Consider the following 13892-nt stretch of genomic DNA (forward strand, 5'->3'; position numbering starts at 1 on the left):
CATTAAACCATTATGATATAGTTAAAATGGCCTTTTTGTATAAAAAGTTTAGACTTTTTATGGCCTAAAATTTAGATTTTAAAATTTAAGACCCCAGCGGAAACCCTGTTTAAACTCAATAGCCCTGGTAATTAGTTATTATAATAATGATGAATTTATTTTTATTTTTATGTAGCATCAGTGCTCGAGGATGCTTTACAAAAACAGCAGAACAAGAAAAGCCATAACCTCAAGAAGGTAGAGAAAATGGGAGACTAATGATACACGAAAGAAATGAGAAAAGACATGAGATCAAGTAACAAGAAAAAAACTCATTCCTGTCTTTCAATGAGTGCTTATGTGCATTTAGGAAAACTAGGCAGCACACTCAGGGCTGCAAGATGGATTTAATTTAGTATTCTTATTATTAAAATATATCTGAATGAGGACCAAATGACTGAGTTGTTCTTTGAGAATGAAAACCAACCTGTTTGTTTCTGCTGATCTTCCTGTTTGACTGTGAATGTTTCTTCAATCTTTACATCTTCACTCTCCTCTTTAATAAACGCCATCTTTATAACAGTGTGGAGATCAGTCGCTTCAGCAGGAGTTTTTCTCTGTGTTTGGACACTTTATCCTGTTTTAAATAAATAAATCAATGAACAGAAACAAAATAACTTCTCTTCTGCTTCAATGGTTTCTTTTATATAAGAGTAATTAACAAAAAGAAATCAGGTGAAACGTTTCATTAAAACACTTATTACACACTTTTCTGTTACTTTATTCAAACAGTAGCCTTCAGTTACTAAGAATAAAATAGTACTACTAAAATACTATAATAGTTGTATAAAGGGTTAAAATAATATTTCCAACAGCAGGAAAATAATATAGCATTGTATAAAACCCTAAAACTTTAGAACTTTAACTTTAAATCGGTTTATATCTGTGTAAACTTTTTAAAACAAACCTTTCTCCAGTTGAATCACAGCGCTGAAGCGGCGCCGCCTGATGACGTCATGCGCCACGCCAAAATAAAAGTCTTTTTTGTTTAGCTTTTTTACCACTTACAGTTGCAGTCATGACTTATTGGTACAGTTCTCCCATGATTTTCACTTTACATTATATTTGCTCTCTCACACATAAACCTTAAATCTAAATTTTTTTTTTTACTTTTTTAATCCACTTTATGATGATTTGTATATGTTTACAACACATTACTTTCCTATTAATCCAAATCTCATCCTCATAATTATGACCTCTTCTTTTCTATTTCTACATCTTCATAGGCCTATATAGAGTTTCCTTTTTTCCACATGAATTGTTGTCTCTTATTATCTGTGTTCAATGTTTCCTGCCATTGTTTAGCTATATCTTCAGTAATAATATTTAATTTACCTTTACTTACAGAAGCAATAAAGGAGCAGTTAACATAAAAATCACAATTCTGTCATTTACTCATCCTTGAGCCAAACCTGTTTAAGTTTCTTCTGCTGAATGCAAATGAAGAGAATACAGAGGCAAAAACAGCCACTATGCTTCAACAGTTCCTACTTTGGAAATGGCTGCTTTTTTCCACATTTTCTAGCACACAAAATGTTATTGGAACTCGATTACAATTGAACCACTGAAGTCACATGTTTTGACATAGTTTTTGGTTCCTTTTCTGGACAGTGAGCATCTCGGGACTCTTGCTGTCTTCGACAGATGAAGGAGCTCTGAAGATGAGCAAAGTTGTCAGGGGATTGAAACAACAGGTAGAGGGACAATCGTTCTCGATTGCCTAGTGTACACTATAACACATGCCTTCCACCAGTGCTCATCTACAGCCACATCGAACTTTAAAAAAAATATTCATTTATTTTTTTTTATTGCAATAACAACAGGCCATTACAACAAACAGAAATACAAAAACAGATAGAAGGCCACATCGCACTACTCCTCGTGTGATATATTACTCATATATATATTTATTCATTTTCGTTACAGCTCAGTCCCTTTATTAATCTGGGGTCACCATAGTGGAATGAAACACCAACTTATCCAGCAAATGCTTTACACAGCAGATGCCCTTCCAGCTGCAACCCATTACTGGGAAACATGCACACTCATTCACACACACTGCATGCATACCACATCTATGGACTTTGGGGAAACCAGAGCACCTGGAGGAAATCTCACACAAACACGGGGAGAACATGCAAACTCCACACAGAAATGCCAACTGACACAGCTGAGGCTCGAACCTGCGACCTTCTTGCTGTCAAGCGATCATGCTACCCACTGCACCACTGTGATGCCTCACATGTGTAATTATATAAAGTATTAAACTGGTATTGGTGAAGAACTATGCTTACTAAAAGGCACCATTCAGATGTAATGATTGTAATGATCTGGGCAATCAAGCATGTATTGTTATAGACACCTATGATTATTTGTCCGAAGACAGAGGTTCTCAAACGTTTTTCATCAAGTACCACCAAAATGAGCAGTATTGAAATATAGTAGCCAAGTAGGCCTAGTAAAGCAGCTACAACTCTGCACAGTTAAAAAAACGTGGCAGATTACCTCGGAAATATAGGCTATATGTCATATATGGCATGTTATATACATCATTTTTGATATATTTTGAAATGTGTGTAGCATGTACATGACATATTTCATTCCTCTGCGTACCACTAGAAGGAAGCCTGCGTACCACTAGTGGTACGCGTATCACAGTTTGAGAACCTCTGTCCTAAGAGATGAAAGGCAGGTCTTGTTCATGTAATATGCTTTAGGCTATCAAGTTGGTATTGGAATTAACAGCTATACCTGTTAACAGGTTTCTTATATGTAAAACGACACTATTCAATTAAAGATCAGGCAGCTATTAATAAAGATGACCGCACACAATGATGAGCCATTTATTTAAATGAATATGTGACAGATATTAAAATGTCATTGTTGCAAACAAGTTACAGGAGTAAGTGCTGTTGTTGTTTTATGTGATGTTCACCACTGTAATTACACCATAGTGAAACAGAAATCTGAGAAATGCTGTAGTTGATGTAGGTGAAGCAGGTTAATCACATTAAAAGTTCTGCATTGTGTAGTTATGAAAATGAACTCTTGTCATTGCATTACCCTGTATAAACTGCCCGAACAAAAAATTAACTTGTGATATAATTGTTTTGTGATTATAAATATTTAGATGCATGACATATTTTTAAAAAATGGACAGTATGTGATAGCTTTACTGTGTTAAAAGCAAAAGCTTTTGTCACAGGGTATCTTATATATGCTTTTGTGAATGTCTATGCATATTTGTATGCACAAACACAAATGATAAATTGAGGGAAAAACATCTTTGTTACCTATCAGGTGAATAAGAGGCTTTCTAGAAAGCTGAGCTGCTCACACATGTTCTGTTCAACTAAAAGACGAAGGAAAGAAAACAAAATTGGCACAGAAACAAGCTACATTTTGATTGTTAAAATCTATAGAGACTTTTGGAAAGAAATAATTGACCTGGTAAGAGTGTGTTGACTGTCTCACAGAAGCCAGTAATAAGCTGCATGTGCTTTAAGAGAAATAAAGGACTCTAAACTCACACAAAACTCTGAGAAGCTTCTAAAAAACAACAACACACAACTCTTGCATTACCTTTTAACCAGGCTTGGGAAAAATAAATTGAAATGTGTTTCAAATCAAAGTACCTCAACATAAATGTATCAACATTAACTACAAAATGCAGCAGCCAAAATAAAAACGCTTCAATCAATAGAATTACAAAACAACAGCAACAAAACAAATGGTGATGGCTAAAGTCAACTCATTTTCCCAATACATCATTATTTCTATGTAAAACTATGATTTGTAAAGCTGCTGGACTTCCCATCCCCCACTGTATGTGTCTTGAGTCTTCACTGCTCATTTGCGTCTTTATACCAGAATTAAAGGGGGCCAATTGAGTCTTATCCAATCACATTCCAGATCCTGTAGCTCAGCAGGGTGATATCTTTATATTCTGAGTTCCTAAGAGAATCTTCATTGGCTTATTTCGCCAAGTAAAGAGAACAACTTTGGAGGACAAACTACTATTGTAGATTCCTACATTGGGATTATTACCAACAACAACCTACAAAGAAAAACCCACTGAGGCCATTTTTTCATCCCACTTCTTCAGTGAAGACTGAAAAGGTGAGTTGCACATTCTGAATTTACACTCAAATAATATCTGAATGCTAACATTATAAAATGTAAAATCTAAACATGCGTGGATGCACTGTTCAACGTTGTATTAAGTTCTTCAGTCATTTTTAAAAGCTTCTTTTTTGTTTATGGGAACTTTTTTGTTTTTTGTTTATTTGGTTATAAATATTGTTTTTATCCTGACAAATGGACTGTAATAAATAAGCCCGAATAAGCTACAACATATTATATAGGTTGGAACCTGGCTGGCAATTTTGGAGAATTTGATGTTTTCCCATTCAAACATACAAAGAGGTGGTAACATCAGTGAATGCAAGTGAATGTGGGTTAAAGTTATGGATGAAGAAATGCAATCGTTTAAAGAAAATGCAACCACTTATCAACCTACCTGAAGGCCAAGATCTAGTGGTTGTAAATAATTTATTTAATTAACATAAATAGTGATGGTCTTACAAATACAAAACAGAAAGCAGATAAAGTAAAAAGTGGAAAACAAGGGAGAAATGTATCAATAAGTCATGACTAAGAGTAAGTGAGGGAAAAAGCTTTAAAAAAGACTTTTATTTTGGCGTGGTGGTGTGACATCATTAGGCTGCGCCACTCCAGTACTATAGCTGCGTCCCAAATCGCATACTTATGCACTATTCTACGCCATTTTGTAGTATAAATAGTGTAAGTAGTGCGTTCACACTGAAAACACTAAAAATAATAAGAGCACTTCAATTACCCGGATGATGCACTCATTCAGCCGCTAAAATGAAGTGTGGAATGATGGACACTTCACGCACTCAACGACCGCAGGTTTGCTTACGTAGCGGAAGGGACGGAGCTATCGGACGCACATGCCCAGATAGCAAAATACACTCGGGCCAGTTCCGGCTAGATTGTTGCCTGCCGGAGACTAACCCCTCGGCCCAACTTCGGCTGCCGGACTCAGGCCAGATGCGGCGGCCGTAAGCAAGCCGACGCTGCGCATCCGCGCCGGAATCGGCGCGAGGGTAATGTGCGCTGCGGCCCGGAGCTGGCGCGACTCCGTATTTAAACACCTTATAAAACCTTTTGGTATTACATTGGTACTTGATATATGGTATTACAACCATTTGAATTTATATAACAGCAAACACAGGCTATAATGTAAACACAAAGTGTAAGCACTGCGTTTAACCTTTGAATAAAGTGCAAACTGCATACATATTCTGTAACGAAAATAATCAGACAAATGACAAAATAAATAAATGTTAAACGTTTATTGATTGCATGAAAAAAATAGTACTAAAATTTTATAAATAATTTTGTAGTGCACAAGAATATCAATATAAAAACAACAATAAAACAACACAATAAAGACACACAGAAAGATTTAAACAAAAACTCTAAAAACTACACACAAACACAGTTGTTTTTTAAAACAACCCTGTTTTCCCAATAGACTTGAATTAAAAATTTGTAAAAAAACAGCTAAATTTTATATAAACCTAAATATAGAAACCAATTTAAGATATAGCAAGAAACATCTTAAAAATACCAATGACAATCCGTAAAATATCCAAGTCAAACTTGTAAAAAGTACTGCAGAATTCTGAAGAAACATCTTGAAACATTTTTTAATAAAACATTAAAATAATAATAAACAAACAAATACATATATATATATATATATATATATATATATATATATATATATATATAATTGCAGAAGTATAAAGTCAAACTTTTTTTTTTAAATAAACTTGAACAAAATCAATTGCACAAACAGCAAGACATGAGTGAGATGATTATGCATTTCATATATATACACGTCTTGTGCAATTTTTTATTTATAATTTTATTTGTATTACGTTTATTAAAAATGTATCAAGATGTTTCTTTAGAACACACACACACACACACATATATATACATATACATATATATATATATAAATGCAAATGAAAGAAACAAATTGTTCAAGTATCAGGGAACATCCTAATACACTTAAAATGTTGTTTAAAAAATAAAACAAAATAGTGATGTAGACATTTGACACATTAGCTTTCTCTTCTTTCTTCCTCCATCCCTGTCAGGGGCAAGTTGTAGCTACCTTGTAATGCATTTTTCCACTTCTTTATCAGTGGCGTGGTATGGACATTTGTCCTCACTCCATCTGTGATTAAAAGATAAACAGATAATTAGTAGTGAACAAGTACTAATGTAAAAAAAAGAAAAAATTAGGAAAAAAGTAGGCTACCTACGAAGCAAAAAAAAAAAACAATAAAAAAAACAAATAAACTTAAAACACTTTGAAATTAGCAAGAGCTTGAACTTACCAGTTTCTTCATTTGTTCAGGCTGCTCCTTTAGTTGATTTTCAAGCTTTTCCAAATCAAATTGGCCAAAGGGAGGTCAAATGTGTTTACATCTGGAATTTCATCACGTCTGTTTTGGTTTTGTGAGAATCAGGCCCAGCTGCTGCTTTATGACGTTGCATGATTTTAAAACTTCAGTCAGTCGTGCTAAAAAAGAAAAATAACAGATTAGTATAAATCAACCTGTAGCTTATTCTCATACAACTTCTGTAAATACAACAGTGGGTTAGACACTGCTGATATTCTCTAGTTGATCTTTACTTTCTAGCTGCATTAAACCTTAACAAATTTAGTGATGTCTTCAATTCTTACAAAGACATCACGAGATGCAATAAGTTCTGTCTTGATCTCAAACTGCACTAGAACAAAGACTGTAAATGTTCATAGGTGTACTGCAGGAGTGTCCAAACTTTTTGGGCCGAGGGCCAGATGCAAAAAAACAAACGTTGTCGCGGGCCAAATTTTACATACATCACACAGACACATGTATATGTATATATATATATTTTCCCCAATTTCTGTTTAACGGAGAGTTAAACATTTTTTCCACACATTTCTAAACATATTAGTTTTAGTAACTCATCTCTAATAACTGATTTATTTTATCTTTGCCATGATGACAGTAAATAATATTTGACTAGATATTTTTCAAGACACTTCTATACAGCTTAAAGTGACATTTAAAGGCTTAACTAGGTTAATCAAGTTAACTAGTCAAGTTAAGGTAATTAGGCAAGTTATTTTATAACAATAGTTTGTTCTGAAGACTTAAGGGGCTAATAATTTTGACCTTAAAATGGTTCATGAAAAAATTTAAACCGCTTTTTATTCTAGCCGAAATAAAACATAAGTCTTTCTCCAAAAGAAAAAATATTATCAGACATACTGTAAAAATGTTCTTGCTCTGTTAAACATCATTTGGGAAATATTTAAAAAAGAAGAAATAAATAAATGAGGGGCTAATAATTCAGACTTCAACTGTGTGAAGATAGATAGACAGACAGACAGACAGACAGATAGATAGATAGATCATAACAAGAACTGCTGCTTAATTGAATGCATGTAATAGCGACACCCGGTGGTTATTTATTGAATTACGTTCATTTTTGTATAGCGGGCCAGATTCTATTGATATTTATAAAAAGCCTCGCGGGCCGCAGATGGCCCGCGGGCCGTAGTTTGGACACGGCTGGTGTACTGGAATGTACAGTATCTGTGCATCTTGATGGTGGTCTTAAGATTTCTGCCATAGTCATTGATGGTGATGGTACTTGTGGTGCTGCATTGATTTCTGAAATCTTCATACCTGCCTTTTATCCAGCCTCTTTGTTCCAAGTAATTTTTCTTCATCACGGTATAGATGTGTCTATACTGTCCCTTAATCAGATACATTTACAAAACAAAACATCACTTTAGTATAGTGCCAGGGCAAAACTCACAGGTTGTAATAGATCAATGACATAATGTTGACAGTATGTGTTTAAAATAATTGCAAACAAACCTGTTCTGTCTTTAGATGTATGACAGGCGATCATCATCCTCATCTGTCTACCAGTCAGAAATCACAGTTGCGTGTGGATGTTTGAGTCGAGCTTCCTCATATGCATCTATAATAAAACATCACATTGTTGTTAACCTCCCGTAAAGAAAAGTTCAAATCCTGAAATACTATCAAAGTTAATTAATGCATATAATACCTATAGTGTAAATAATCAGTACACAGAAGGTTGCACAAGATTTATTCGGAGATTCATGCAGAGTGACAGCCTTATGAATCTGAGACATAGATTTGTAAGATGGTCAAGCACATGCAATATTCTGTACCCATGAAGATTAACCTACCATTGTGAAAAATGTTTGATGATGATAGCCAATAACAATAAACCATTTCAGCTGTTTGTGAAGCAATTAGTAATGTAATGTCTGAAAAGCTCAATCTATGTTGAAAATGTATCAGCAGTTTACAGCTTATAATGGAATTTTAGCACACAACTATACCATGCCTATTCACGTTCAAAAGAGTGTGCCATTGACTTCTTTGGTCGTGATGTGCTGCAAAATGATCTCACTAACCTTTGTTAAACAAGAACAATAAGACTTAACCAACAAATATTGTTACCCATTCATTTAAATCAGAATTTATCACTGTCAATAACATAAAAAAACAAAAAAACATCAAAATCTGCTTTAAGACGTTTAGTTTTACATTAACTGACCATTACAGCTTGAACAACAGATATAATTGATTCACATAGGCTAACACATATGAATTAAAGTGCATAGTAATATATTTCTCTTGGATAATTTAAAGAGAATAGTAAACAGTCGAGTTTTGATCATTTTCGTGACTAACTGCATAAACAAGATAAACAATAATATTTTATTAATCCAAAACGATTAGTTTTTATTTACACATAATCACAGAATTAATACTGTTGGATAAGTATACGCCTGTACAATGATTTTTTTCAACATCCACGGTACTTTATAATGTTAAATCAGGAAAAAAACACGTTTTGCCAAGTTAGTTAATGGATTCGTCTACAGAAACTTTCTTTAACGCAAAGTTAGCATACACACAAATTCGTTTCATGTTTCTTTAAAATAATTAAAAGTTTTCAGTTACTACACACGTTACAATCTAACATTGTGTTAGGGACAGGAACTTTCAGACATGTTTGTAACTGTTAGCGTTAGCATACATTAGCTCCAGTCGTGTTTCTTAAAGCAAGTTACATTTCAAACTGTTTAAATTACTAAACGCTGTTACAATCAAACACCGTGGAAATGTTTTAAGCTCTAAATTCGCTAATTATACAGTACACAAGCAGTAAAAAGCTTACCTTTCTGACCCGAATCCACGTGAAACCTTTGAAAAACCAAACTTTTTCTTCTTGTGATCTTCGTGCCATGGTGGTTGACAACAAGCTTTTTGGAGCATTACCGCCACCGTCTGGATTGGAGTTTGGATCAGGAGTTTAGTAACGCATGTGTTTATTGTGAAACCAACTTTTGCTTTAAAAAAAAAAAAAAAACAGTCAGCACAGGAGCGTGCTATCTCAAAAATAAGCGAATTTTACATAGTTTTTCTCTAGATGACATGTATAATCTATTTATAAATAATATTGTTTTGTTTGCGTCTAAACATAGCGACCATCCACACTAAATATTCTTTTTTTTTTTTTTTTTTTTTGCTATCGTACCATTAATATTTTCTCAAATTAGCATTAAACGTGGAGCTAACAGATTACTAGATAAAATAAGAACTTAATCGGTTGCCATCAGCCGAGTCCTTGCCAGAGGCGGCCAGGAATCTACAGACAGACGCGGGCCGGATATGGTTAATCGGAATCGGGCCAGTGCTTTACAGCCGCATCACAACCGCATGTGCGCGAGCGAGCTGCGGGCCGCACTCGGCCCGGATAACACTCGCCGATGCCGAGTCGGAGCCGGAGGCGCCGGAGGGCAGCCGAGCTCGGGCCGATTACTGCCTGCTATCTGGGTTGCCTTCAGGTCGGTTGGTAAGAGCATTTTGTTGAAACGGTTGTATTTCTTTATCCATAGCTTTAACTCATTCACTTGCATTCAACTGATGTTGCCACCTCTTTGTATGTTTGAATAGGGAAACATTAAATTCTCCAAAACTGCCTGCCAGGTTCCAACCTATATATGTAATAGGTTGAAACTTAACTAGGTTAACTTAGGTTGAAACTGGGCTACAGTCCATTTGTCAGGATAAAAACAATATTCATAACCAAATAAACAAACAAACAAAAAAGTAAATAAAAAGTTGTAATGAAGCTTTTAAAAATGACTGAAGAACTTTAATTCAACGTTGAACAGTGCATCCACGCATGTTTAGATTTTACATTTTATAATGTTAGCATTCAGATATTATTTAAGAGTAAATTCAGAATGTGCAACTCACCTTTCCAGTCTTCAATGAATATGTGGGATGAGAAATGGCCTCAGTGGGCTTTTCTTTGTAGGTTGTTGTTGGTAATAATCCCAATGTAGGAATCAACAATCGTAGTTTGTCATACAAAGTTGTTCTCTTTACTTAGCAAAATAAGCCAATGACGTTTCTGTTAGGAACCCAGAATATATAGATACAACCCTGCTTAGCTACAGGATCTGGAATGTGATTGGATAAGACTCAATTGGCCCCCATTAATGCTGGTATAAAGATGCAAATAAGCAGTGGAGAGCAGTGAAGACTCAAGACACATACCGTGGGGGATGGAAAGTTCAGCAGCTTTACAAACCAGTTTTACAGAGAATTAATGATGTATTGGGAAAATAAGTTGACTTTAGCCATCTTCATTTGATTTGTTGCTTTTGTTTTATAGGACTAATGATGGAAGCTTATTTTTTAGTTTGGCTGCTGCATGTTGTTGATAATATTGACACACTTATGTTGAGGTATTTTGATTTGAAAGACATTTCAATTAATTTTTTCCCAAGCCTGGTTATAAAGTAATGCAAGAGTCGTGTGTTGTTTTTGTAGAAGCTTCTCAGTTGCTTGGCTGAATTCTTTGTGTAAAGGTGCAAATGAGCATTGAAGACTCAAGCCACACCGATGTCTCAATACACACAACTACATTCACTTATATAATAGTTATGTAAGTCTTATACTATTATACAGTGATATATTATCATTTGTTGAGAGAAACAATTTTTGAACTTCACATTGAGGTTTTATTTGTCAAGTTTAGTCAATACATTGACATGAGTTAACTATTAGCAATTTTTTTGTCATTTATTTATCACTGAACTTGTTCTTTATGTGAGTTTAGAGTCTTTTATTTCTCTTAAAGCACATGCCGCTCATAACCGGCTTCTGTAAGAGTCAACACACTCTTAGCAGGTCAATTATTTCTTTACAAAAGTGTCTATAGATTTTAACGATTAAAATGTAACTTGTTTCTGTGCCCATTTTGTTTTCTTTCCTTCGTTTTTTTAGTTGAACAGAACATGTGTGAGCAGCTCAGCTTTCTCGAAAGCCTCTTATTCACCTGGTATGTAACAAAGATGTTTTTCTCTCTGATTATCACTTGTGTTTGGGCATACAAATATGCATAGACATTCACAAGAGAATATAAAAGATACTCTGTGACAAAACCTTTTCCGTTTAACACAGTAAAGCTATCACATACTGTCCATTTTTGCTACTTTTGTCCTTTGTAGATAATTGTTTGTACATTAATCACAAATGGATGAGACACACTGTAACTTCAAACTCATTTGTGTTAATTCCAGGTGCTGTGAAATGTTATGTTGTAACGTCATTATGTGACCATAGCAGGACCAAAACAGAACGTCCTCCTAAAGTCCTATTCGAAACGTTATTATATGTGTTACGATCCTTGATGGCAATTTGTCTAGGGTATTAAAAGGAGTAACATAAAGATGACCAAAGTATAAACTGATGTTGAAAAATGGCAAAAGAAAACACCAAACAACAAATTAGCACCACAAAAGATTTATTGCTCCTACATTATTTACAATATTTACAAACCATAAGATAAATTTGAAAAGAACCAAGACAAATAGGAGAGGGAACTGAAGTTTGCGCATGGAAATCAAAGAAATAAATATAACAAAAACATTCCCTTAATCTCCTCCCCAATCCACTAAATAAGAAAATAATAATATGAAAAGAAAAGTCTTCAGCGCAAAGCGCCCTGAACTTACTCTAACTAATAAATAAAAATACAAAATTAGCGCACTTCGCTAACTAGTGTGTCTATACATCAATAATCCTGCGCGCAAATATGTATGTCACGTGACTTACTATGTTGTTCCAGATCTCCCTTGTCAAGTCACCGAAGGTTTTGAATGGAGCATTAGCGGGCTATAGATGTACTAAAGGAGGACCATGTGGAAATGTTCTGTAAATGTTAGAAAGGTTCTCTTTGTAACGTTATTAAATGACCATAGAATGGCCAAAACAGAACGTCCTCCTTAAGTCATACTGGTAACGTTATTTTAAGACTAAAAGAGAACGTTTTAAGAACATCCCTAATGTTCTGTAAAGGTTCTGGATTTTTATTACCTTTAAGGAACTTTCAGGGAACGTTGTGCAAGGTCGCTCGAACGTCACCTCCTACCTGGGAATATCATCATGAGTATCAGTGCTATCAGTTTTTGTATTTCTATTTGTTGTGATGGCCTGTTGTTATTGCAATAAAAATAAGTAAATAAAAAAAGCAGTGCAATGTGGCTGTATATCAGCAGTGGTGGAATGCGTGTGTCATAGTGTGCACTAGGCACTCGAGAGCGATTGTCCCTCTACCTGTTGTTTTAATCCCCTGAGAACTTTGGTCATCTTCAGAATGCAAATGAAGACACTTTAGATGAAATCAGAGAGCTCCTTCATCTGTCATACACAGCAAGAGTCCCGAGATGCTCAAAGTCCAGAAAAGGAACCAAAAACATTTAGTGGTTCAATTGTAATCGAGTTCCAAGAACACTTTGAGTGCCAGAAAATGTTGAAAAAAGCAGCCATGTCCCAAAATAGGAGCTGTTGAACCATATAGTGGCTGCCTTTTGACCCTGTAGCCTATTTTCTTCATTTCCATTCAGCAGAAGAAACTCACACAGGTTTGGAACAAGTAGAGGATGAGTAAATGTCAGAATTTTTATTTTTATGTGAACTACCCCTTTAATGCTTCTGCAAATTAATTTTTTTTTACTGAAGAAACTGCTAAAGAATGGCAGGAAACGTGGAACAGATTATAAGAGACGACAATTTATATGAAACAACAAGAAACCCTATATAGGCCTATAAAGTTGTAGAAATAGAAGAGGACATAATTATGAGAATGAGATTTGGACTCAGATATTAATAGGAAGTAATGTGTTGTAGACATGCAAGTCATCATGAACTGGATTAAAAAAAAGTTTCTCAAAATTGTCTTAATGTTTAGATTAAAATTTTTTGATCAACTTTAAAATACTGAAGTGTGTGTTTGTGTGTGTGAGAGAGAGAAATCTAATCTGTTTTTTAAATATTTTTTATTAATCTTTTTATTTTTATTAAACTATTTTTAATTGTATTAATTTTTATTAATTTTTATTTTATTTATTTCTGTGTTTTCTCTGTATTATATTTTATATCCATATTTGTTTGCACTACTGCCCTTTTTGCACTGTCTTGTTTGTACACAGCGATGCTGCACTGCTTTGGCAATACAAATGTACAGTTATTTGTCATGCCAAAAAAGCACCTAAAATGTGAAATGTGTGTGTGTGTGTGTGAGAGAGAGAGAGAGAGAGAGAGAGAGAGAGAGAGAGAGAGAGAGAGAGAGAGAGAGAGAGCGCAGAAATAGTATAAAGTAAAAAAAAAAAAACATGGGAGAAATGTATCAATAAGTCG

General features: G+C 34.6%; 3 protein-coding genes across 3 annotated transcripts in view; 2 read left to right on the plus strand and 1 right to left on the minus strand.

Annotated features, from left to right (window-relative positions):
• LOC137491257 (uncharacterized) overlaps nt 1-989 on the minus strand; it is a 29824-nt gene extending 28835 nt beyond the window's left edge. The window contains exons 1-2 of the mRNA XM_068220416.2: nt 947-989; nt 467-616 (exon numbers count right to left, since the gene is read on the minus strand). Of these exons, the coding sequence (XP_068076517.1) occupies nt 467-551 (85 nt within the window). The 5' untranslated portion in view covers nt 552-616; nt 947-989. The remainder of the gene's footprint in view (nt 1-466; nt 617-946) is intronic.
• Nucleotides 990-4007: 3018 nt separating this feature from the next.
• The window catches only part of LOC137491238 (uncharacterized), a 1025816-nt gene continuing 1015931 nt past the window's right edge, over nt 4008-13892 (plus strand). The window contains exon 1 of the mRNA XM_073947857.1: nt 4008-4158. The gene's annotated coding sequence lies outside the window, so the exon portion shown is untranslated. The remainder of the gene's footprint in view (nt 4159-13892) is intronic.
• LOC101886704 (uncharacterized) overlaps nt 4008-13892 on the plus strand; it is an 847011-nt gene continuing 837126 nt past the window's right edge. The window contains exon 1 of the mRNA XM_073947801.1: nt 4008-4158. The gene's annotated coding sequence lies outside the window, so the exon portion shown is untranslated. The remainder of the gene's footprint in view (nt 4159-13892) is intronic.

Source organism: Danio rerio, chromosome 4, assembly GCF_049306965.1.
Source record: "Danio rerio strain Tuebingen ecotype United States chromosome 4, GRCz12tu, whole genome shotgun sequence".
Classification (NCBI taxonomy): Eukaryota; Metazoa; Chordata; class Actinopteri; order Cypriniformes; family Danionidae; genus Danio; species Danio rerio.